The 20,992-nt window shown below is 45.4% G+C and overlaps 3 protein-coding genes across 8 annotated transcripts; 2 read left to right on the top strand and 1 right to left on the bottom strand.

Moving 5' to 3' along the window:
• Positions 1 to 44: 44 nt before the first annotated feature.
• Positions 45 to 16,524, top strand: LOC1280150 (epidermal growth factor receptor substrate 15-like 1). 6 transcript variants are annotated; one of them, XM_061657561.1, is made up of 12 exons: positions 45 to 650; positions 1,198 to 1,242; positions 1,895 to 2,131; positions 2,215 to 3,099; positions 4,022 to 4,174; positions 4,246 to 4,335; positions 5,746 to 5,808; positions 6,599 to 7,282; positions 7,361 to 7,549; positions 7,852 to 7,950; positions 13,636 to 14,035; positions 14,120 to 16,524. In XM_061657561.1, exons 1-12 carry the CDS (start codon positions 633 to 635, stop codon positions 14,992 to 14,994), a joined length of 3,738 nt encoding a protein of 1,245 aa, XP_061513545.1. In that variant the 5' UTR covers positions 45 to 632; the 3' UTR covers positions 14,995 to 16,524. The 6 variants fall into 6 exon arrangements, with proteins under 6 accessions (XP_061513545.1, XP_061513546.1, XP_061513547.1 ...); XM_061657562.1 differs by lacking the exon at positions 5,746 to 5,808; XM_061657563.1 differs by lacking the exon at positions 7,852 to 7,950 and having other exon boundaries at positions 81 to 650.
• Positions 15,896 to 20,855, bottom strand: LOC1280151 (uncharacterized). The gene is made up of 5 exons (XM_319963.3): positions 20,364 to 20,855; positions 19,960 to 20,291; positions 17,229 to 17,445; positions 16,956 to 17,159; positions 15,896 to 16,889 (listed from the first exon to the last, which is right to left on the bottom strand). Exons 1-5 carry the CDS (start codon positions 20,718 to 20,720, stop codon positions 16,581 to 16,583), a joined length of 1,419 nt encoding a protein of 472 aa, XP_319963.2. The 5' UTR covers positions 20,721 to 20,855; the 3' UTR covers positions 15,896 to 16,580.
• LOC1280152 (glutathione S-transferase 1) lies at positions 18,506 to 19,770 on the top strand. The gene is made up of 2 exons (XM_001238233.2): positions 18,506 to 18,752; positions 18,844 to 19,770. Exons 1-2 carry the CDS (start codon positions 18,655 to 18,657, stop codon positions 19,430 to 19,432), a joined length of 687 nt encoding a protein of 228 aa, XP_001238234.2. The 5' UTR covers positions 18,506 to 18,654; the 3' UTR covers positions 19,433 to 19,770.
• Positions 20,856 to 20,992: the final 137 nt, after the last annotated feature.

Genomic DNA, 20,992 nt, shown 5'->3' on the forward strand with positions numbered 1-20,992 from the left:
TGACAACTCGCTCTCGCTCTCCATCTCGCTTCCGCAGACACACACACACGCGCACAGAGCGAGAGGAACAGCAATTTGCGAGACGGAAAGCTCGCTGGCTGTCAAACGAGGCAAACGGGAGTAGCACAGCGCAGCGTACAGAGCAGCGTAGGAAAAACTGCGTAAAGTTTAAGCAAGAAACACACCCACACATACGCGCACTTGTCGTGTTCGTCCTGAAATTAGGCAAGCGCAAAGTGTAGTGTCAGCAAACAAATAGGAAAGGGAAAACTCGCACCCCGCCGTTTGCAAGTGATAACCGTGTGTTTGGGCGAGCCATCATCATTATCTTCCTTGTCTGCTGGTGGTTCCCCCGTCGCCGTGTGTATTGTTTCTTTCGTGTGCATCATCCCGTCTCGTGTCGCTCTGCTCAGATTTGATGCACACGCACACACACTGGTCGGCCAGCGGAGGAAGACAGCAGCGCACACCACCAACGGCAGCAGGCAGCAGCAGCAGTAGCGGGCAGGCAACCGCGGAGAAGAAAAAAACAATACCACCACACCAAGCCCACCGAGGACGGATCGATTCCGATTGCACACTTTTCGCAGTACACAGCGCCGCCTCGCAGTAGTAAAACGATCCGCCACACAATGCCCGACATTGTAAAGGTAAGTGTGTGTTTCGAGGGAATTCCGCTGGAAGCGTCATCCCTGTGTGAACTCTGTGTGTGTTGTGCTATTCCTGTGCAAACGGTGGAAGGAAGATTTCCCCCCTAAATAGGGTTTTGATTTTGTGGAACTCATCCCAGTAGAATTCAGTGAAGACAAGTGGCCCAAAGTGTGCTGTGAGTGTATGGTTTGCGAACACCAGTTTTATTACACGACAAGAATTCCCTGCCCACTTACAACGCCCTTTTTGTGCTGTGCTTATCAGTGTGAAGAAACGTTGTGTGTTGGTGGTGTATCGAGCTGCACGAAGGCGCTGCTTCGTGCCATGGAATACTTCCACTCTCAAACTCCCAAGGAGAAACACTAATCGATATATAACTAAGATTAAAAGAAAAGATTCTCAGAATAGGGAAAAACGTCATTCCGTCAACGACGATCATGATTGTGATTTCAAATGCCACTAGAAATTTGTGATTTATATCATACCTAATACGTGTGTACGGTTCTGTTCTTTTCTTCCACCTTCATCAACCCACGTCATCTACAGATCGCAGGAGACCACATCCTGATATACGAGGCTTACTATAAACAGGTGAGTTGAAGGAAACTCAACTACAACATCATCATCATCATCGTCAAGGCCTACTCTATTGCGAGTGTTCGGTCATTCCGGTCGATACACCTGTGCCAAATCAGGAAATCCCGTTGATGAGACACTGAGGCGGAAGTGGACAGTGTCCAGCAACGACGATACAGTTTGCTGATAGCACAGGAGTGTTTATCAACTCCATTTTACGCAGCCAACAGTCATAATCACATTGGTAAAATGAGTAATGGTAGTAAATCGGAACTAATCACGTTCTGTGTACCGACGGAGTGTTGTAGACCCGTTTGACCTACCTTCACAGTGCTGCTCCAAAACAAAGCTAATGTGGTACTACTGCCAGGCGGGGAAAATCGATAAATGGATTCGGAGCGTGCGAAATACGCTGCCTGGCAGGCCGTAATACCTTTCTTATCGGGTTTAGAAACCTTACACGAAGAGATGGTTGATTTTATGTGTTAGTTTGGAGCGAAGTATGATTTTTTTTTTCATGATGTAATTTTACTACATTTACTGGCAAAAATAATGGTTGCACCTATTGCATAACACAAAAAAAAAACGCAACTCGCGGGCAACCAATACATACGAATGCTTTTAACAAAAGATGATTATTTCTATCCTTTCATCGCCCCATATACAGCTCGATCCAAAGGAGGCGAACGAAATCGGTGCACTGGATGCGGCGAAATTCCTCAAAAAGTCCGGCCTCAGTGATGTCGTCCTCAGCCGGATCTGGGACCTGTCCGACCCGAACGGTAAGGGCTTCCTCACAAAGGAGGGATTTTTCGTCTCGCTCAAGCTGATCGGGCTGGCACAGGAAGGTTCCGAGATCAATCTCAAAAACATCTACAATGTCCTGTCGAAGCCACCGAAGGTGGTAAGTAATAATTGCTTTATGTTACATTTTATTTAAAAACAATTTAAAAAAAATCATTTCTTCCCTCCGTTCCCTTTGTGCAGGGCGATCTACCAAAAGTACCGGCACAGGTGAAGCTGCTCCCGGTCGAAAGCACAGACTGGTCGATGAAGCCGGAAAAGCGGCAACAGTACGAGCAGCTGTTCGATTCGCTCGGCCCAATGAACGGGCTGCTGCCCGGCGCGAAGGTCCGCATGACGCTGATGAACTCGAAGCTGCCGGTGGAGACGCTGGGCCGCATCTGGGATCTGGCCGACCAGGATCGCGACGGCAGCCTGGACAAGCACGAGTTCTGTGTGGCGATGCATCTCGTGTACGAAGCGCTCGACAAGCGTGCCATTCCGGCCATGCTGCCGCCCCAGCTGCAGCGTAACTATGCTCCCCAGCCGCCCCAGAACGGCGGCGGGTTTGACGCGTTCGGCGGAGGTGCGGCCGACGGTGCCGGTGGCTTCGTCGCTAACTTCCCGAGCGACATTGCGCCGCCGCCGGTGGTGCCGCCGCTGCCGGCTGCACTGGCCCGACCGCCGCCCATGACCGCGCCCGTCATTCCGCCCGTACCGATGGGACTGGGAGGGGTGCCGCTCGTGTCCGCGCCGGCACCACCGATCGAGGTGACCAGCTGGGTGGTGTCGCCGCTCGAGCGCTGCAAGTACGAGGAGATATTCAACAAGAGCGACACCGACCGGGACGGGCTCGTGTCGGGGCTGGAGATTAAGGACGTGTTTCTGCAGTCGGGCGTGGCGCAGAACAAGCTCGCCCACATCTGGGCCCTGTGCGACACGAACCAGTCGGGCAAGCTGAAGCTGGAAGAGTTCTGTCTCGCAATGTGGTTCGTGGACCGGGCCAAGAAGGGTATCGATCCGCCGCAGGCGCTCGCCCCGAACATGGTACCGCCCAGCTTGCGCAAGAGCTCGCTCATCCAGGCGCAGGTGAGAATGGCGGATTTGGAGTAGTGATGTGTAAAGTTGGCAAAGTTCTGGAGTCGGCTCCGAATCGACTCCGACAATTCTGGAACCGACTCCGGAAGGTAGATCCGTCCAGCATTGTCCGTTTGGAAACCTCTGGAGTTGTCCGGAACCGCCCGGAGTTATCCGGAGTTTAAGCCATCCAGTGTTGTCCGGAGTCATCTGGAGTCGTCTGGAGTCGTCCGGAGTCATCCGGAATCATCTGAAGTCTCCTGAAGTCATCTGAAGTCATCTGAAGTCTTCTGAAGTTTTCTGAAGTCATCTGAAGTCTTCTGAAGTCATCTGAAGTCATCTGAAGTCTTCTGAAGTCATATAAAGCCTTCTGAAGTTATCTGAAGTCATTTGAAGTCATTTGAAGTCTTCTGAAATCTTCTGAAGTCTTCTGAAGTCTTCTGAAGTCTTCTGAAGTCTTCTGAAGTCTTCTGAAGTCTTCTGAAGTCATCTGAAGTCTTCTGCAGTTATCTGAAGTCTTCTGAAGTTATCTGAAGTCTTCTGAAGTCATCCGAAGTCTTCTGAAGTCATTTGAAATCTTCTGAAGTCTTCTGAAGTCATCTGGAGTCATCCTAAGTCGTTTGTAGTCGTACAGAATTGGAGTCGTCTGGAGTCGAGCGGAGACGGCCAGTGCAATGTTTTGTTGTCAGGCATTTCACCTCCAACTCCGACTCTGACCAACTCCAAACGACTTAGGACGACTCCGACTGCGACTTCGACTCCGTTCGGAACTAGTGGTTCCAATTTTGCCGGACCCGGAATCGGACTTGCAATAGCTTGAGTCGGATCGTAGTCGTGGCTGCGCTCCAGAGAGCACACCACTAGTTTGGAGGGTTAATTTTGGAGTTTTACATTTTTACTTATTTTAACAAACGTCCTCCGCTCCGCCCCCCAGGAACCACCACAGCCAACGTACAGCAATCCGGAGCTGGAAATGATATCCAAAGAAATTGACGAGCTTGCGAAGGAGCGCCGCCTGCTGGAACAGGAAGTTGCCCAGAAGGAGGCGGATGTGCGAATCAAGGGCGGTGAACTGCGTAGTCTCCAGGTATGCGGTGCTGCATTAAACACTTTTTAAATCTAAATTTTGCTAATCTATTTACTGGTTTCTATCAACAGAGTGAACTGGACACACTTACGGCCACGTTGAAGCAGCTGGAAAACCAAAAAGGTGAAGCACAGAAGCGACTGGATGATCTTAAGAATCAGGTAAGTGCGGATTTAGATTATGCCGTGCTGCTGCACACCTGTCTAACCACTCCCCACCCCGAGGAAGGTGGACCCACACTGCTGTCCCTCTCCTAACACAATAACTGGGTCCCCCAACTCTGGTCAGTGGTATTTTCTTGTTGTTTTTTTTTTTTTGCTTCTTCCTACTAAAAAGTAACATGCATCCCTTTGATAGTTTATTGTTATTTTGGTGCTTTTGCCCTAACTTGCTGTATATAAAATATTAAAATTGTCTAACATTGGTTGTACTCGCAGAATAAACAGGTAATTGAATCGCTTTTCGATTCCATCAATATCCAATCCTAACACTTGTTTATATTGTTTGCAAATTTTAACCCATTTTAGATTAAGACTGAGTTATTTTGAATGTGCATGTAGTCATGTAATTGCTTCCTTAAATGTAATCGTGCATCTTTCAGCGCATGACGTTGAATTTGCATTTTTCGGCGCCAAAACCCTTATCTCTCGGTTTGTGCATCATCATGATCTCGACCTTGTCTGTTATAAAGTATGGCAGATCTTTTTTAATTATGCCAACAACAGTTTGTTGCCCTCGGTGCGAGAGGCAATTGTTTAAATTTATCTTATCAGCGCTCCGTGCCACTCTTCCTGCAAGAAGACCGTGGTGTAGTTTAGTGTGTTGAGTTTATTGCAATGTTACAGATCTCATTGTCGCCCAACGATGTTCGAATTCGGCTGCTGGGCAATTTCTTTGCGCCAATCACAATGCTAAGCGCACGATTAAGCTCATCGCGAAAAGAAGCGTTGTGATATTTTATGTATTTTGAATTATTCGCAATATTGTATATTGTCAAAACGATAAATGTATATGTAATGCGAAATCAAATGCTCGCATGAATCAAATGTCTTCGGGATATCGTTAAAACATGCATCGTCTTAACAAACGATTAACAACTGACACTAAATTATATTTCATTATATGTTACTTACCATTTCCGTGTTTTGTAAAATGTTCATAATAATACTGTGTACATGTGTGTGCAACATCGTTTTATCCTTAGAGCCCTTAGTGACTAATGGTAAAAAAATGACATAATTAAATAAGGTACGCATGGTTCACGTTGGTATGGATCGATTTACTTCTACTAACAATGCTCTTATAACCGGGCAAACTAAACATTTACGTTCTTAAGTGAATTATTAATGCAACTTTTGATGATTTCTACACCTTTTATTCTTGCTAACTTCTCTGCTCGTATCTTTTTTGCGTGTTTGTTTCGGGTTTCTATAAAACAAAAAAAAAACAATAAAAACTACTACTTGTGTTTGGTTTGATTTGTGCTTGTGTATCTCCTACACACTCTACCTGATAAAAAAACAAAACAAAAAAAAACTCTCGAATGGTGTGCCACATTGTCACTACTGTAGCAAGTAGATGTAGATCAAGCCTTGCTAGAGGTAGCGTGCAGCATTGACGAAGCTCGTCAACAGGTTCGTTTATTTTTTTATGATTTTTCTTCTATTCGTCCCATTTTATTATCCGCTTGCGTTTTGTTGTTTCATTTTCCTTTCACTGTTTCGATTTAATTTAATTCATTTCATATTCAGTGCCGTTTCCTTTGTTCATTGTCGTCTCCATGTCGTTGTCATGTTTTGTTTTGTTATCCATTTTTATGTGCCTTTTGGTTATTGGTTTTACCTTGTTTTCCTAGATCATTTTACGTTACTACGTTTCATCCGTTTCCACCGGGTCCGGTCAATGTGGCTCAATATCATTTATTTGTTTCTCCATATCACTTTTATGTTTTTTACTACGCTTTTTACTGTTTTTTTATGTAATTGGAACTTTTTGTTCGCTATTTATTATTTTTGTAGTAAATTTTTTGTTTACAAAAAATCCTTGTAATAAAACACAGATTTAATTCCATATGAAAACAAATCTTACATACAAGCACACATTTTCTTTGTTGTGAATAATTTATCTAAACGTTCGGTAGAAAATAACGTATAAGTAGTTTAGAATTATGATTGAAATGAATTATTTGAAGGACTCATGACCCTTGACCGGACAGTTGTTAAACGGGATCCCCATCTCCTTCTTCCCTTTTCCAACATCATCCCCACATTCCCTTACTTGTCCTTCAATAAATGCTATCTGTGTTATGTGTTTATTGTTCCCCAAAGCGTTGTTCTACTTTTACTAATCAAACTCTACTCTTTCTCTCTTGCTGCGTGTTCGTTTTCTTTACATTATCGGCAATCGTTTGGCTGCACATATCAGGTGACCAAAATTCGCGAACAGTGCCAGAAGCAGGAGGCAACGCTCAAGGAGCAGGAGGGTGAGCTGGACTCGCGCCGCTCCGAGCTGCAGAAGCTGCGGGACGAGGAGCAGTCGCTCGAGAAGGAGTACAACACCAGCACCAAAGAGGTCGACCGGCTGACGTCCCAGCTGCAGGACACGCAGCTGGAGATCAGCCAGGTGAAGGCCATGGTTACTCAAATACAGGAGTATCAGCGTCAGATGACGGACGCGCTGTCGATGTTCCGGTCGGCGATCGAGTCGAACGACCCGATCCTGGTGTCCGACTACTCGCTCAAGATCGAGCCCGAGTTCCGCGAAGCCAAGCAGGCGCTGGAGGAGAAGGAGGTCGAGAACGCGAACAAGCGCGACCCGTTCGGCGACAACCGATCGAACGGGTTCGGTGCGGGCGAGCCGGCCGAGACGGGCTTCGGTGACGATTTCAAGTCGTCGAACGGTTTCGCCACCCAGTTCGACGTCGGGTCGAACGGCGGATTTCACGGCGGTACTGCGGCGACGGGCGGGTTTGGGGAAGACGGGTTCGGTGCGTTTGGGGCGAAAGCGCCGTCGCACGCCATCGGTGGGGGAGCGGCGGATCCGTTCGGATCGGGCGCTGCCGCCGATCCGTTCGGTGACCGGAAAGGTAGCGGCAGTGTAGCAGCAGAGGTAAAACAATTATGACGAATGTTGGGCCACGTAGGCTCACTATTTCTCAACACTAACCTTTATTATTATTTTTTTTAGCCCGCCAAAGATGAGTTCGGATGCGATCCGTTTGCCATACTACATGCGCCGACCACTGCCGGTCAAGCACTGTCGCCTAGTCCCAGCAAATCCGTTGCCCCGCCACGTCCGGAATCGCCCAGCCCGGCACTGCCGCCGAAGAAGGCAAAGCAACCACCACCGCGTCCCGCTCCACCACGACCAATGCAGGTAAGTCACCGCTAAGCCCCCTGGGGGGCTGTTAATCCTTCCCTACCATGTCACTGTAGCGTCCGTTCTCTGGACGATGGTAGAACTTAGAAGAGATTGGAAACCCCGTTTACTAACTGTCAGTAGCACAGTAGATTAACTATCTTTCTCTTTCTTTCTCTTAACTGTAATTCTTTTTTTATTCTTTTCTTCTCTAACCAACTGTAAACACTTACTGACAAAACCAACCTTCTACGTAATTTCCACTGTACGCGCAACGTCCTCCTCTATATCTCTCACTCCCACTATTTGCGCAACGGCAGGGCCCTACGCCTACCAAACCTGCACCACCGGCGTCGGATGCATTCGGTGACAGTAGCGGCGGCGGCAGCTTTGCCAACTTTGCCGACTTCGACAATAAGGTAGTTATCAACAACCAGATTATCTATCGTTTTGGCACGAACCCTAGATGGACATGACGAGAGTGGAGAGGATGATCGATCCGTGATCCTCTCTCTTTTCTCTGTGTTTTTCCGGAATTTCCCATCATCATTCGTGTTTTGTTGATGCCCTGCCGCTCTATCGTTTTTCTCTTCTCTCTTCTGCTCGTTGTTTGGTTTTGTTTTTCCATCTCCTCGCTGCATACCTTTACTCCTTTCTACAATGCATCACCCCCTGAGTGTACACTCTCGGCACACGCGATCTTACTGTCATGAGACGGTTTCTTTGTCATTCATTTTCCTTTCATCTTTGCACTTGTATGTTAATAGTGGCATGTTTGTTGTATTTTATACAGCAGTATTTTCCTTCAGTTTTCGTAGTTGTTTTCACTTCTCTTGCTAATTTTCTACTAATACTATCTTTGTAATCACAGCAGGTTACATTTATTTTGTATTTAACTGCATGTTGTTTGTTTTTAATAGCCTTTAAGCTAGTGCGTAGTGATATACAATATCTAATCAAACTAATAAACTATCGTACCGCCGATTATATTTACTTTGGTTGTTGTGTTTTTATGCTTTAGTTTTAAATTATTTCATTGAATGCATTTGGTAGGTGTATTCTTTTGTATAGTTTCTAATGGTCGTTAAATTTGTATTATGCACCTGTTTTCTTTTTTTTATTACTTTTTAGTGGGTATCAACATATTAGGTAGTTTGGAGCATATTTAGCACTCTTTCAAATTTCATTACAATCAAAACGCTTGCTTGCTCTGGCTGCTGGCACATACGACACACAAACGCTCAGGCTGGGCTGCCCTCCCCTTTTATAATATCTAACCATTCTCTTTCTTCTTCTTTTGCACTTCTATCGTTTCATCGCGCGCATTTCAGTGAATATCATCCGAGTAATAGTAATACTAATAGAGACTAACAATTAACCGCGAAAGCAACTACTGATGGGCGGAGGCAAAGAAAGCGAAACTCGTAGTAGTACTCCCCCTTGGGTCGCGCGCATGTGTGTGTATCGAGCTAATACTTGAATGCACCACACGTTTGCACACGAGCGCGCGCGCTCCATCTCCAAAATGCACAGCAACCCACTGCAAAACACTCGAAATCATAGTGAAATAGCCATTGAAAGCGTAAATTATAGTCGATTTAGGTGATGCAATAGTGCAACAGTGTTCTTCACTATCAATTGCTGAGCGGCACGCTGCGAGTGCAACAACACAAACACAAAAAGTATAAGATGCTCTCTATATTTTGAGTTGAACGTATCTGTTAATCTACATCTCTCGATCGTGTGTGTGTGTGTGTGTGTGTGTCTGCACTGTTTACTGCATCGTGTTAGATGTGAGAAAGAGGGGTTTATCCGGGCGCATACTCAATCATATTTCGCGCAACGTTCCGTTGTCGAATTGGTTCGAAATAACTCAATTACCATCATCTTTGAAATATTAACAACCCCATCAAACAACACGCACACACACGCACGCACGGTGGAGATGTCTAACGAGTAATAGTACTGAATTCTATGAAGCAATCAAAACGCTTGCTTGCTCTGGCTGCTGGCACATACGACACACAAACGCTCAGGCTGGGCTGCCCTCCCCTTTTATAATATCTAACCATTCTCTTTCTTCTTCTTTTGCACTTCTATCGTTTCATCGCGCGCATTTCAGTGAATATCATCCGAGTAATAGTAATACTAATAGAGACTAACAATTAACCGCGAAAGCAACTACTGATGGGCGGAGGCAAAGAAAGCGAAACTCGTAGTAGTACTCCCCCTTGGGTCGCGCGCATGTGTGTGTATCGAGCTAATACTTGAATGCACCACACGTTTGCACACGAGCGCGCGCGCTCCATCTCCAAAATGCACAGCAACCCACTGCAAAACACTCGAAATCATAGTGAAATAGCCATTGAAAGCGTAAATTATAGTCGATTTAGGTGATGCAATAGTGCAACAGTGTTCTTCACTATCAATTGCTGAGCGGCACGCTGCGAGTGCAACAACACAAACACAAAAAGTATAAGATGCTCTCTATATTTTGAGTTGAACGTATCTGTTAATCTACATCTCTCGATCGTGTGTGTGTGTGTGTGTGTGTGTCTGCACTGTTTACTGCATCGTGTTAGATGTGAGAAAGAGGGGTTTATCCGGGCGCATACTCAATCATATTTCGCGCAACGTTCCGTTGTCGAATTGGTTCGAAATAACTCAATTACCATCATCTTTGAAATATTAACAACCCCATCAAACAACACGCACACACACGCACGCACGGTGGAGATGTCTAACGAGTAATAGTACTGAATTCTATGAAGCTTAATCACTAAACTATCAACAACAAAAAACGTAGCGCCCTGTGTTCGAAAGGAGTACGAGGACGGGTGTGTGTATATTCTATTCATATTGTTTTCCTGTTTCTTGTTAAACTCTTTAATCAAAACGATAAGATATTGGATCGAAGGAAAAAATGACCATTGATAGGGAGAGGAGAAAACCGCCCCTAAGCGTGTGCGGGGGATCCGAGTTCGTGTAGAAATGAATGAACAAAAACTAACCGACGAGAGAGAGTTATGCATAGATATATACATATACAGATAATACATACGCAAGCCATATTATATTTACCAAACGGATATGGGATTAAATGTACCGTTTAAAAGCCAGCGTTTCTCTCTTCGCATAATATTAGCTGTGTTGTAGCTTAGCGCAGACGCCTTCGGATGGCGCTTTCCGTGTTCAAACCCTTTCCGTTTCCCCGTCTTTGAGCTTCGGTTGCAAAACGCAAACGAAGTAGTTGATCTCGTTTGGTCATTTTATTTTCTGTGTTTTGTTCTACACGTGTACTGTTACCACGTGTTTTAAATGCAATGGATTTGCTGTTTGGTTTATGCTTCTTCTAAGTTTTCAAAGCTGTTAGTTGGTGAAGATGCAATTCGAAGTGTGTAACACCGCGTCACCGGTAATCAGGTTAATTAAAAGTCGCGCTAATTATTCGTTAAAGTGTAGTGAAGAAACAAGATTCTCATTCCAACTCATCCAACTCTGCACATTGCGCTGTTTATTTGTTTTCACGGTAGAAAAAGAAGCAACTCCTCTGTGTTAAAGAGTTGATCAAAACGTAGCAAATTTATTTGATATTCGCACCCACGTGTAGTAGAAGGCTGCATGCTGGCGCGCTGCATATGTAAGGCGTTGAATGTTTGTGCACCTTTAATGATCTTCATCTAACTCTCAATTAGGGTAAACGAATGTTGTTTCAGTTAGCCATCAGTACTTAAGCATTTGTGGGCAAAAGAGAATGCTGTAATGCTGCAAAAGTAATCACAACACTCCATTAATGAAAGAGATAACTAAATTAGAGAAACCTATTTATTCGCAACAGCGTTTTGTGCTGCATTGATTGATTGTGCTGCAATTGTGTTTTTTTTTGTTGGACTATCGCAAATAAAAGCAAACAAATTATATCGTTACACAATAATGTCCATAAAACATAACAATAAAGCCCCGAGTTTGGTGCAAAATTGAATCGAATTAACCCGAAATTTAGAACAATTAACAAAATTAACATAATTTTCTCACAAAAAACGAAATTACTGATTGAACCATGATTGCTTTTGTCGTTAAATTACACTTCTTACAGAGGGTTACTTACACACACACAAACACTCTGTTGTAAATATAAAATTCTTGGAACTTTGCAAGGATTTTCATTCCCCCCAGAACAGTTACAGGGTTTCCCAGGAATACTTCCGGGGTTCCCACGATTTATTGGTTGGTTCTCATCAATTTTTGGTGGGTTCCCATATTGTTTTGGTGCGTTCCCACGATTTTTTGGTCCAATTGTTTTGATATCCAATGGGAAAATACCAATAAATTATGGGAACGAACCAAAAATCTATGGGATACGATCAAAAAATCGTGGGAACGCACCAAAAAATAATGGGAACTGACCAATAAATCGTGGGAAACCCTGTATAGCTGTGGGACAGTTTATTGACTTCTTCTTACTTGAAATGAACTTAATGTAATGGGAATTGGAATCTGTAGCAGCCTAAATTGGATAAATCCAATAGGAATTTTCAAGGAGCCTGTCTAAAAAGGGTGCATGAGTCCAATTTCCATCATTTAAAGTTCATTTGCTATAAGAAAAAGTCGAGGAAGTGTCCCACAACTATGAGAACCCTTGGAAAACCCGGTAAACATAACAGAAATGTGTATTTATAGTTGGTTTGAGAGATTATTTTACTTTAGTTGATTCTGCAACGCTTAAATTTAGCAAAATGTGAGTTGGTGTGAGTGTGTAACATGTGCAACATGTTAAATGTCCCTCCCATTATTACTGTAGCGTAATAAGCACACACAATCACACAATCCATTTCAAACGCATCGTCGTTAAAAACATCGAAAGAACAATTCATATACACATCATCTAAATCATCAACTAAAGCCGGAAGTTTAACCGTTTAGCAGTTGAAGAAGCGTGTTTCATGCTCTCTTCTTAGGACACACCCTACTTATCTAGGAGCGAAGGCGAAAAAGAAAAAACAAAAATATATATATACATACCGATAACAAAACAAGCAAAGCAAAAGCCTCGTACTAACACGACACTCTCTCTCTATCTCTATTTCTCCTACGTTATCGTTTTTGGCACCGTTTCTATTTTTAGTGGTAATGTGGCTCGCGCGCGCCACTTTTGCATGATGGATATCGCGTGCAATTGGACGTTAAGGCTACTAATGGCTCGCGTACGGTGGCGAGGATAATTCAGTAATAATACGCAGCGCAGTGCCGTGTCTATAAAAGCTAAACATATCCGAACGCATTTTAGCGCATATAAATTACATTTTCACTTGCGAGAACAACCTGTTAACCGGCGAAAGGCACGGTGTGCTATCAGAAAAGCTTCTCTAATACTCAGCCCTACCTACCCCCCAGCTCCGATAATCAATCACGTGCTACTAGCTATACTCCCACTACTAACCCGAATATGCTCTATCTACACCACAACACAAATCGTTGTTATCTCTACATAGTGGCCCACCCAAACCAGACCTGTATTGCGGACAAAACGGGCGACGCCGACGACGACGACGACGGTGGTCTTAGTTCTGCTGTAAATTAATGAAAAAATACTTCTCTCTACTATCTTAAGCTAATTATGGCCACCTACTACACCACACCTACCGGTCTTTCTTTTCCACTTTTTCGCCACTTTTAATTCGATCGTTTTAAGCTTCCTTTGCTAATTCTGAATCGGTTATCGGTGTGTTCCACGCTGTATTAGTTCGTGCCAAAACTAAACTGGTTTTTTTCGCTTTATCGTTTATCATCTTTTTGTTTACATGTTTCAATCTCTAACCATTTATTATTGTATTGTTTTGTTATCGTTTGTATCATTGTGTTCTTTTAATTTTTTTGTTCATTTTTTTGCATTTTTCTAATTTATTTTCCTTCTTTTTCTTTTTTCTTTCTTTTTGTATCACTCTCTTCCAAACACATCTTCATCTTTGTTCAATAATGTACACACACGAAATCGACACACAACACACACACAACCACTGTATTACACCTCTGTTGTTGTTTTGCCGCGTGTTGTGTGCGCACCGGGGGCTTGTTGGTAACATGGTGGTGTTGTCGTCGAGCAGAATCTCAAACCCGTTACCTCCCAAACACTGCAACAAGCGTCACCGTCTTCGTTCGCCTCAAGCGGGACCGCATTCGGTAGCAATCGTTCGCTGACGGGCTCCAGCTCCAATGCGGCGACACTCGGCAGTATGCTACCAGCGATGGGGGCAGCAGCGCCGGTGACACCTACTGCTACCATCACCATTGAGGCGGCCACACCACCAACACCGGCAGCAGCATCGGTGGTTCGGTCGGTCGTCGTTACACCCGTCGCTCAGTTTGCATCGTCGTCCGCAGCGCCGACACCGGTTCCGGTAGCCGATTTTGCGGACGATCCGTTCAAGGACTACCGGTACGAGGATCCGTTCAACATCGAGGATCCATTCGCCGACACGGAGGACGATGATAAGCAAGTGAATGGTTCGTATTTTTTCGATGGTGTCTCTGTGGCCTTTCTGAGATAAAATTAACCTATTTTTGCATTTTACTGCCTCTGCACCACAGATCCATTCGCATCGACAACGAAGAACAACAACAATGTGTTGAGCGCTTTCGACGCCAACTTCGGCCACTCTACCAACACCGCTTCCGTGGAAGAGCTGGACGAACTGTTCAAGGGTGTGCGCATTTCCGGGGACGGTGCAAATACGCCCGTGCTAAATAACAATAAACTCAACAACACCACCAGCCGGCTCAACAACAACAACAATACTCTATCGCCAATCGGCACGACAACCAAGTCCCTGTTCACGTCCGATCCGTTCGATGCATTTAATGATAATTTCTCCAAAAACACCAACCAAACGGACGGTGCCGCCTCGCTGTTCGGCGCGTTCGGCAATGGCGATGGTGGCGATGCGCTGGCCAAACCGACCGGTGACGACAGTCTGTTCGATGCATTCCGTGCGACGACAGGCAGCAGCACCACTTCGCCCACGACGGTACCACCCACTGGCGCGTCGTCCACCGGGACGACGGCGCTGATGATGCTGAAATCGTTCGAGGACGAGTTCTCCAAGATGGACGCCGCGAACGTGCTGAACAACAATCTCACCACGAGCAGCGGCAGCAACAACGAGTTCGATGCGAAGTTTGACGATGCGTTCAGTGCATTTGGCACCGGTGCATCGTCCACCATCAACAGCAGCAGTTCGAATGGGGCTCGGTACGGTGCTGCCTTCGGCGCTACGTTACCACCGCCGGCGGCAAAGAGTTTCAAACCAAACGGTGGACCGTCGACGACCGGTAGCTTGAAGCGACCGGATGGTAGTGCCGATCCGCCCAAGGTGCTAGAGCGGTTCAATGCCGACTACTCCAAGGGCGAAACGTTCGATGCCGACCTGGAGGCGGTGCTGCAGCGATCGCTGGTGGAGAAATAGCACGGGTGAAGAAGTGTCCCACACGCGGGGGTGTCCGCTCTGCAACCCGGCTCTGTATTACCAAAACAGTTTTATCGCTTTGACGCGCTGCCGCGATTCCAATTACGTTTAGTGTGTAGGTCACAGGGAACGAGAGGAGAGAGATAGAGAGAGAGAGGGATCTCTTTAGTGGACTTTATTTACAAAAAAAACGACAAATCGTACATCACACACACACGCTACCAAACGCGCCCGCGTGTTTTAGACAGTGAGATAGGAGAACAAATGATTTAAAAAAAAACTCTCTCACTAAAACAGGAATAATTATGAGAATTACGCGAAACGCAACAAAACATCAATTCCATTAGTAAATCATATCTGTACCTCCTCCCCAGATGTGTTAAAGGTTAGCTTTATTTTCGTTCGTTTGTACCGTTTTTTTGTGTATTTTTTGTTATTTTTAGTGTCTATTTTTCAAGCCATTACCTGCTTCTTGGAAGAGAGATGGCCGGCGTGTTAGAATGATGTGTTAAACAGACAGAGTAGGGCTATAGTATATATCTATACATATATTTACGCAGTGTTGAAACAACTTTAATAGAGCGACTCTTAGAAGGAATTAGCATGAACATAACGTAATGAATTTAGACAAAAACAAAAAGCTGCAAACCGCAAGCTGTCTTTGACATCAGAGAAAGAGGAATGAATTAACAGCGAAGGAGTAGAATTTCCGCTTGTAAATACTACTAATGTACTAAACCTGTTTCCAAGCGCCCGAACGATGTTCGCGTTTGGCTGGTGGGAGGCTTAGGAGAAGAAACACGAAGATTTCATGCATCACGTGGACATCGTGGAAGGAAGTTAAATGCGTACAAATCTAACGCCACAGAATGGATAGAGAGAAGTGGTAGGAGACAAATTATTTGTTTTTTTTTTTCATTTATTATTTTTCCCTTTTTTCTCACAAGTACATCGAAGATAACAAATCTTGATCACGAAATTAACTATGTAGCAGCAAAAATTGCGTAGAACTGTGAAGAAATCCGGTATCAATTGGAAGGATCCAGCCGGCAAAAAAGCGGTAACGAGATGAAATGTGTGCGTCATGTTGAAATTGATAAATGTTGAATAATTGTGTCGGACACTATTTGTCGCATTATTGTTAAAGTGAATATATTACTCATGCCGTAAAAAACATTAACAAAGTTTAAATCTTTGTAGAAAGGGGATGATGGTACGACCACACGCGCAGCAAACGCTGTATGAAGCAACGCAAACTCCGTGGAACAAATGATACTCTGATAACTTATAACAGTTCACACACTTGCCTGCCAGGTGTGTGATCCTCGCGAAGCGTAGATTCTCCCAAAATTATTACACTCCTTCCCGCTTCCGCGAATGTGTCGTGTAAACTGTAAATTAAACATCCAGAACGTATCGAGTGTGTATGTCGCAGCGAAAGCGAAGATCGGCAACACTCTCACCCACAGAGATTCTCAAGGCACCGATACAAGCACAATAAAGAAGAATGGGAACATAAAACATCAAAAACAAGTGCACTGAAATCGAATCCTACGATGAATATAGAAGCGTTTGAGAAGTGTGTTCTACAGCTTAATCTTTCCCGCTAAATGTTTGCGCAACATGTCCAACCCAACACGATTCTGTTCGTTGTAGTATGGCAGCGCTTCCATCACCGCGAACCACTCGCATACCCGCGGCCAACGATCCGCCGCGAGCGGCACAAAAATGGCCACCGTGCTGAGTGTCGCGACGATCGCGAAATCTGCCACCGAAAGCTGATCGTGCGCGGTGTAGCGTGATCGCTGCAGAAACTGCTCCAGCGCATCGATCGCTGCCTCGATCGGTTTCAGATGCTGCGTTGGGTCGGTAATGGCACCGCTGAAGATTTTACGCTACACAAGAGAACGGTTTTAAATGGCAAAGAAAGGGAATTGGTTTCTAGAAGCCGCGCTACATACCATAACTTCCGCATCGCGCTGAAACAAACAGCCGTTGTTGAAGCACAGCATGTTGAAAACTTTGGCGCGCGTCAGTGCGTCGGGCAGGGCTAGCGTGTGCCCTGGTGGGGCAAAGGTATCGCACAGGTACGCTAAAATAGCGTGACTATCGGTAAGCGTTAACTCACCGTGCCGTAGGACGGGGACCGTGTGCAGTGGATTAATCTGGAAATTGGAGAGAGAGAGCTTAAATTAGACCAACTTTTCGCTAGTCGTTGCTTGGGGTTATACTACCTTAAGATAATCGCTACTTAAATGGCCACCCTTAAAGAGATCGATGTACTCGAGCTTGATGCGGTCCTTCACACCGAGTGCTGCAATCGCTAGCAGGACGCCCCGAACCGGTGGACTGACCTCGTCGTAGTACAGAATCATGGCCGGAGAAGTCGTCATCTCGTTGAGGATGCTGTTGCTACACTGATTGAATTCAATCGCGGAAAGATGCGACTTTCAGTCAAATGAAACTCTGGAAAGGAATAGATGAGACTAGAGATGGGAAACACTGATTTAGATGAATGAATCCTAATAAGTCTTAAAAGTGAATCGTCCAATTTGAATCCCAAATTTATTCTTTTTATTTCTTGTAATTCTGCTTCTTCTTGAAACCTTCTAAAGATTCATTAATGCTCAAAGATTCATGAATCTCTAAATGTTCATAAATCTAATGAATCATTAATGTCTTAAAATTCATGGAACTTGAAAAATGCACAGATATCTAAAGACTCTTAAATGTTTAGAAATTCATAAATATCGGATGCGTTATGCATCTTTATCTGAATATTGTCCTTCTTTTGATTGCAGTAATCTTCCTTATCAATCGAATCGAAACGATTCCCAAATTCTGCGTTATGGCTGAACAATTCTTTTCCTGTGAGCGGCTCCAGCCGTCCGAAGATCACACGTGTAGGATACTTCAAACGTTGACGCTTTAGATATTCTAGAAGCTCTAGGGATTCACAAATCATTAGCGATTCATGTTTTCAAAGAGATTAATGAGTTTTTGAGATTAATATAAATATTTAATGATTCATGAATCTTTAGATATTCTTGTAACTTTATTAATTCATGAATCTTTGGAGTATCGATTTAAGATTCGATTCACTTCGATTTACGAAAGATCCATGAAGCATAACTCTAAACGAGACCTCCCTGGGAGAAGAATTTGCGGTTAAAAGTGGGGTGAAAAATCTAGTTGAAACTTGATCCAATTAAAGCTCGTCTCGTGATGCACTTAGAATTATTATGTGTCCCCACCACGGTCTATCAATGCCGTCGGTCTATTCTATAACTTATTTATGTCCAGCATGTTAGCTCTTCATAAATAGCACTCGCAATGAGTCAGCAGTTCAGAAGTACTGGGCTCAAATTAGGCGTGACACACACTACGTTATCGATTTGTTCCACACCGTCATTAAGGTGGGGTTTGGGAAGGGGTTTGATATTTCCACCTTCGATTAAGATTACGTCAAATGGCCCCGAAATCCAGCACACACAAAAATGAGAACAAACACCGGTTTCGCTCTCCGAAAGTATGCTCTCAAGGTCAAAGTCCGACAAAAGGGCCTCGTAGAAACTCTGCCAAAAGAGAGAAGAGGACGCAGCGGATCATCTTCGACCGTTTGACTTTTTCGTGGGGGGACGCTTTTCAGTTCCATTCGAGATGTCGAGCAAGCCGGTCCTATACACGCACACGATTAGTCCCGCCGGCCGTGCGGTCGAGCTGACCGTGAAGGCGTTGAACCTTGACGTCGATGTTCGGTAAGTCACAGAAGAGGAGGGGTCGCCCTTTCATTTGTGTCGTAAAACTAATGCTTCCTTCTGTTTTCTTTTTACTCTTTTCCTTGTCCAGCGAGATGAACGTCTTCAAGGGTCAGCATATGAGCGACGAGTTCAAGAAGCTAAACCCCGTCCAAACGATCCCCACGCTGGACGATAACGGGTTCGTGCTGTGGGATAGCCACGCCATCATGATCTATCTGGCGCGCCGTTACGGTGCCGACTCCGGCCTCTACACGGACGAGTACGAGCAGCAGGCCCGCATCAATGCGGCCCTCTTCTTCGAGAGTTCGATCCTGTTCGCGCGGCTCCGCTTCTGCACGGACAATCTGACCGTGATGGGCAAGAGTGCGATACCGGAGGAGAACCTGCAGCGTGCGCTGGAAGGGCTGCAGCGGCTGGAGAGAATGCTGCAGTCGGAGTATGTGGCCGGCGATCAGCTGACCATTGCGGATCTGAGCTGCGTGAGCAGTGTGGCCACACTGCACCTGATGCTGAAACCGTCGGCGGAAGAGTTCCCCAAAACGTTCGCCTGGATGGACCGGTTGTCGAAGTTGCCGTATTACGGGGAGGTGATGGGACGGGGGCTTAAAGCGGCCGGAGAGCTGATGCAGACGCTTGGTAGCAAGAACAGTGGTGGTGGTGGTGGTGATGGCAACTAGAAGCGCAGTAGGCAGTGGAACTTACTCTACGCTGTGAAGTGAGGGACGAAGATGGCGCTGCTTAAGCTGCTCTAGTATCCGTTGCGGAGGAATTCTAGCACCAAACTGAACGTTCTCGGGCTTAATCTTACCTTACAAGTATGTGTTTGTATGTTGATAATCGCCGATAAGAGCATGAAAGCATTCCAGAATTCTTTTCAGTACAGGTACAAACTGTTTGTTTACATTTCAGGAGAACTTTATTTAGAAATGTCAATTTAATTCGCTGCTTGTTTTTTTTTATATTTTTTTTTCGGTTTATGTGCTACCAAATAAACGTAGATACTGCAGCAATAGAATACCTCCGTGCATGTGTGTTGGTGACATTGAAAAGCCGCAAAACAGGGCGGCCGGGCGGAACCGACAAGAATCATAAACAAACTCCCAATCTTTTTGCTTGTGCATGTGTGCGTGCGCGTTTGGCTTAAGTCACTATGGGACAGCAATTCCCCGTGAAGTGGTCAAAACCCTTGGAATCGTAGCTTTACTTCGCAGCGACCGACGCCCCATTTTTAAGCCTCAGCGATTCACAGATTTCTGCGAACTCTACCGCCCCTTCCTGGTTGAGCTGGTCGTACTCAGGCAGGGTACGACTGAGCCGTTCAATCCACGCCACCAGCGCCGGATAGCGGGAGCGATCCATCGGGAAGAACTCCTCCATCGTCGCAATCGTTGCGATGCAGCTAACATCGGCCAGCGTAAGTGAGCTTCCCGCAATGTAATCCTCCACCAGGGCGTCGTTCAGCAGCTCGTACCCTTTCTTCATATAGTCGATTTTGTCCTGCGGCACTTCCGCCGATCCTTCGTACAGTATCGGTTCCTGGAGGAAAGCATCGACCCCCATAATTACACAACATGTTCTTTTTGCATGCCAAAAACAAACAAAACTTACGAAATAGAACCGCAGCCGAGAGAACAGTACGCCCGAATCGAAGTGCAGTCCGGCGTTTACCTTGGCCCGAGCAATTGGATCTTCCGGATAGAGGGTCTGACCATCCTTCCCGTACTTCTGCACCAGATAGATGATGATGGCGTGACTGTCCCGCACGATCACACCGCCATCGTCAATCACCGGGATTGTGTGCTGCGGGTTAAGGCGCAGAAACTCGTCCGTCCGATGATCACCGGCGAGCAGATTGATTGGGATGATGTCTAGGGACAGGCCGAGCAGCTTGGCAGTCAGTTCTACGGCACGACCCGGTGGGCTTAGTTTCGCCGTGTACAGCTTGATGATGGGGTTCGTTGCCATGGCTCCGTCGTGATGAGCGGTTCGAGCGTTTCTAATCGAACGTTCGTCGTTCTAATAGCTGCACAGTGGGTTTGAATTAACACTCGTTCGATGCGAGTGTGTCGGTAGTAGTGAGAGGAGAGGCGATCTCTTTATCAAATAGCGTGTAAAGCAAACATCAAATACTGCATGTCATTATTTGGAGACGCCGTTTTCTTTTTATTAGCATAGGCACCGAAATCCAACAAAATGATGCAAATTGAGAGAGTATATTTGGTAGCTGTTTGATGGCT

The sequence above is a fragment of the Anopheles gambiae genome, chromosome 3, assembly GCF_943734735.2.
Source record: "Anopheles gambiae chromosome 3, idAnoGambNW_F1_1, whole genome shotgun sequence".
Classification (NCBI taxonomy): Eukaryota; Metazoa; Arthropoda; class Insecta; order Diptera; family Culicidae; genus Anopheles; species Anopheles gambiae.

Bases quoted from the DNA above. Each gene is read 5' to 3' on its own strand.
- LOC1280152 (XM_001238233.2), top strand. From the start codon at position 18,655: ATGTCGAGCAAGCCGGTCCTATACACGCACACGATTAGTCCCGCCGGC. The intron at 18,753-18,843 runs GTAAGTCACAGA...TTCCTTGTCCAG, and splicing joins AACCTTGACGTCGATGTTCG to CGAGATGAACGTCTTCAAGG.
- LOC1280151 (XM_319963.3), bottom strand. From the start codon at position 20,720: ATGGCAACGAACCCCATCATCAAGCTGTACACGGCGAAACTAAGCCCA. The intron at 17,446-19,959 runs GTAAAGCTACGA...TTCATTTGACTG, and splicing joins GGGGCGTCGGTCGCTGCGAA to AAAGTCGCATCTTTCCGCGA. The intron at 16,890-16,955 runs GTATGTAGCGCG...TCTCTTGTGTAG, and splicing joins AGCGCGATGCGGAAGTTATG to CGTAAAATCTTCAGCGGTGC.
- LOC1280150 (XM_061657561.1), top strand. The intron at 5,809-6,598 runs GTTCGTTTATTT...TGCACATATCAG, and splicing joins TTGACGAAGCTCGTCAACAG to GTGACCAAAATTCGCGAACA. The intron at 7,951-13,635 runs GTAGTTATCAAC...GTCGTCGAGCAG, and splicing joins TTGCCGACTTCGACAATAAG to AATCTCAAACCCGTTACCTC.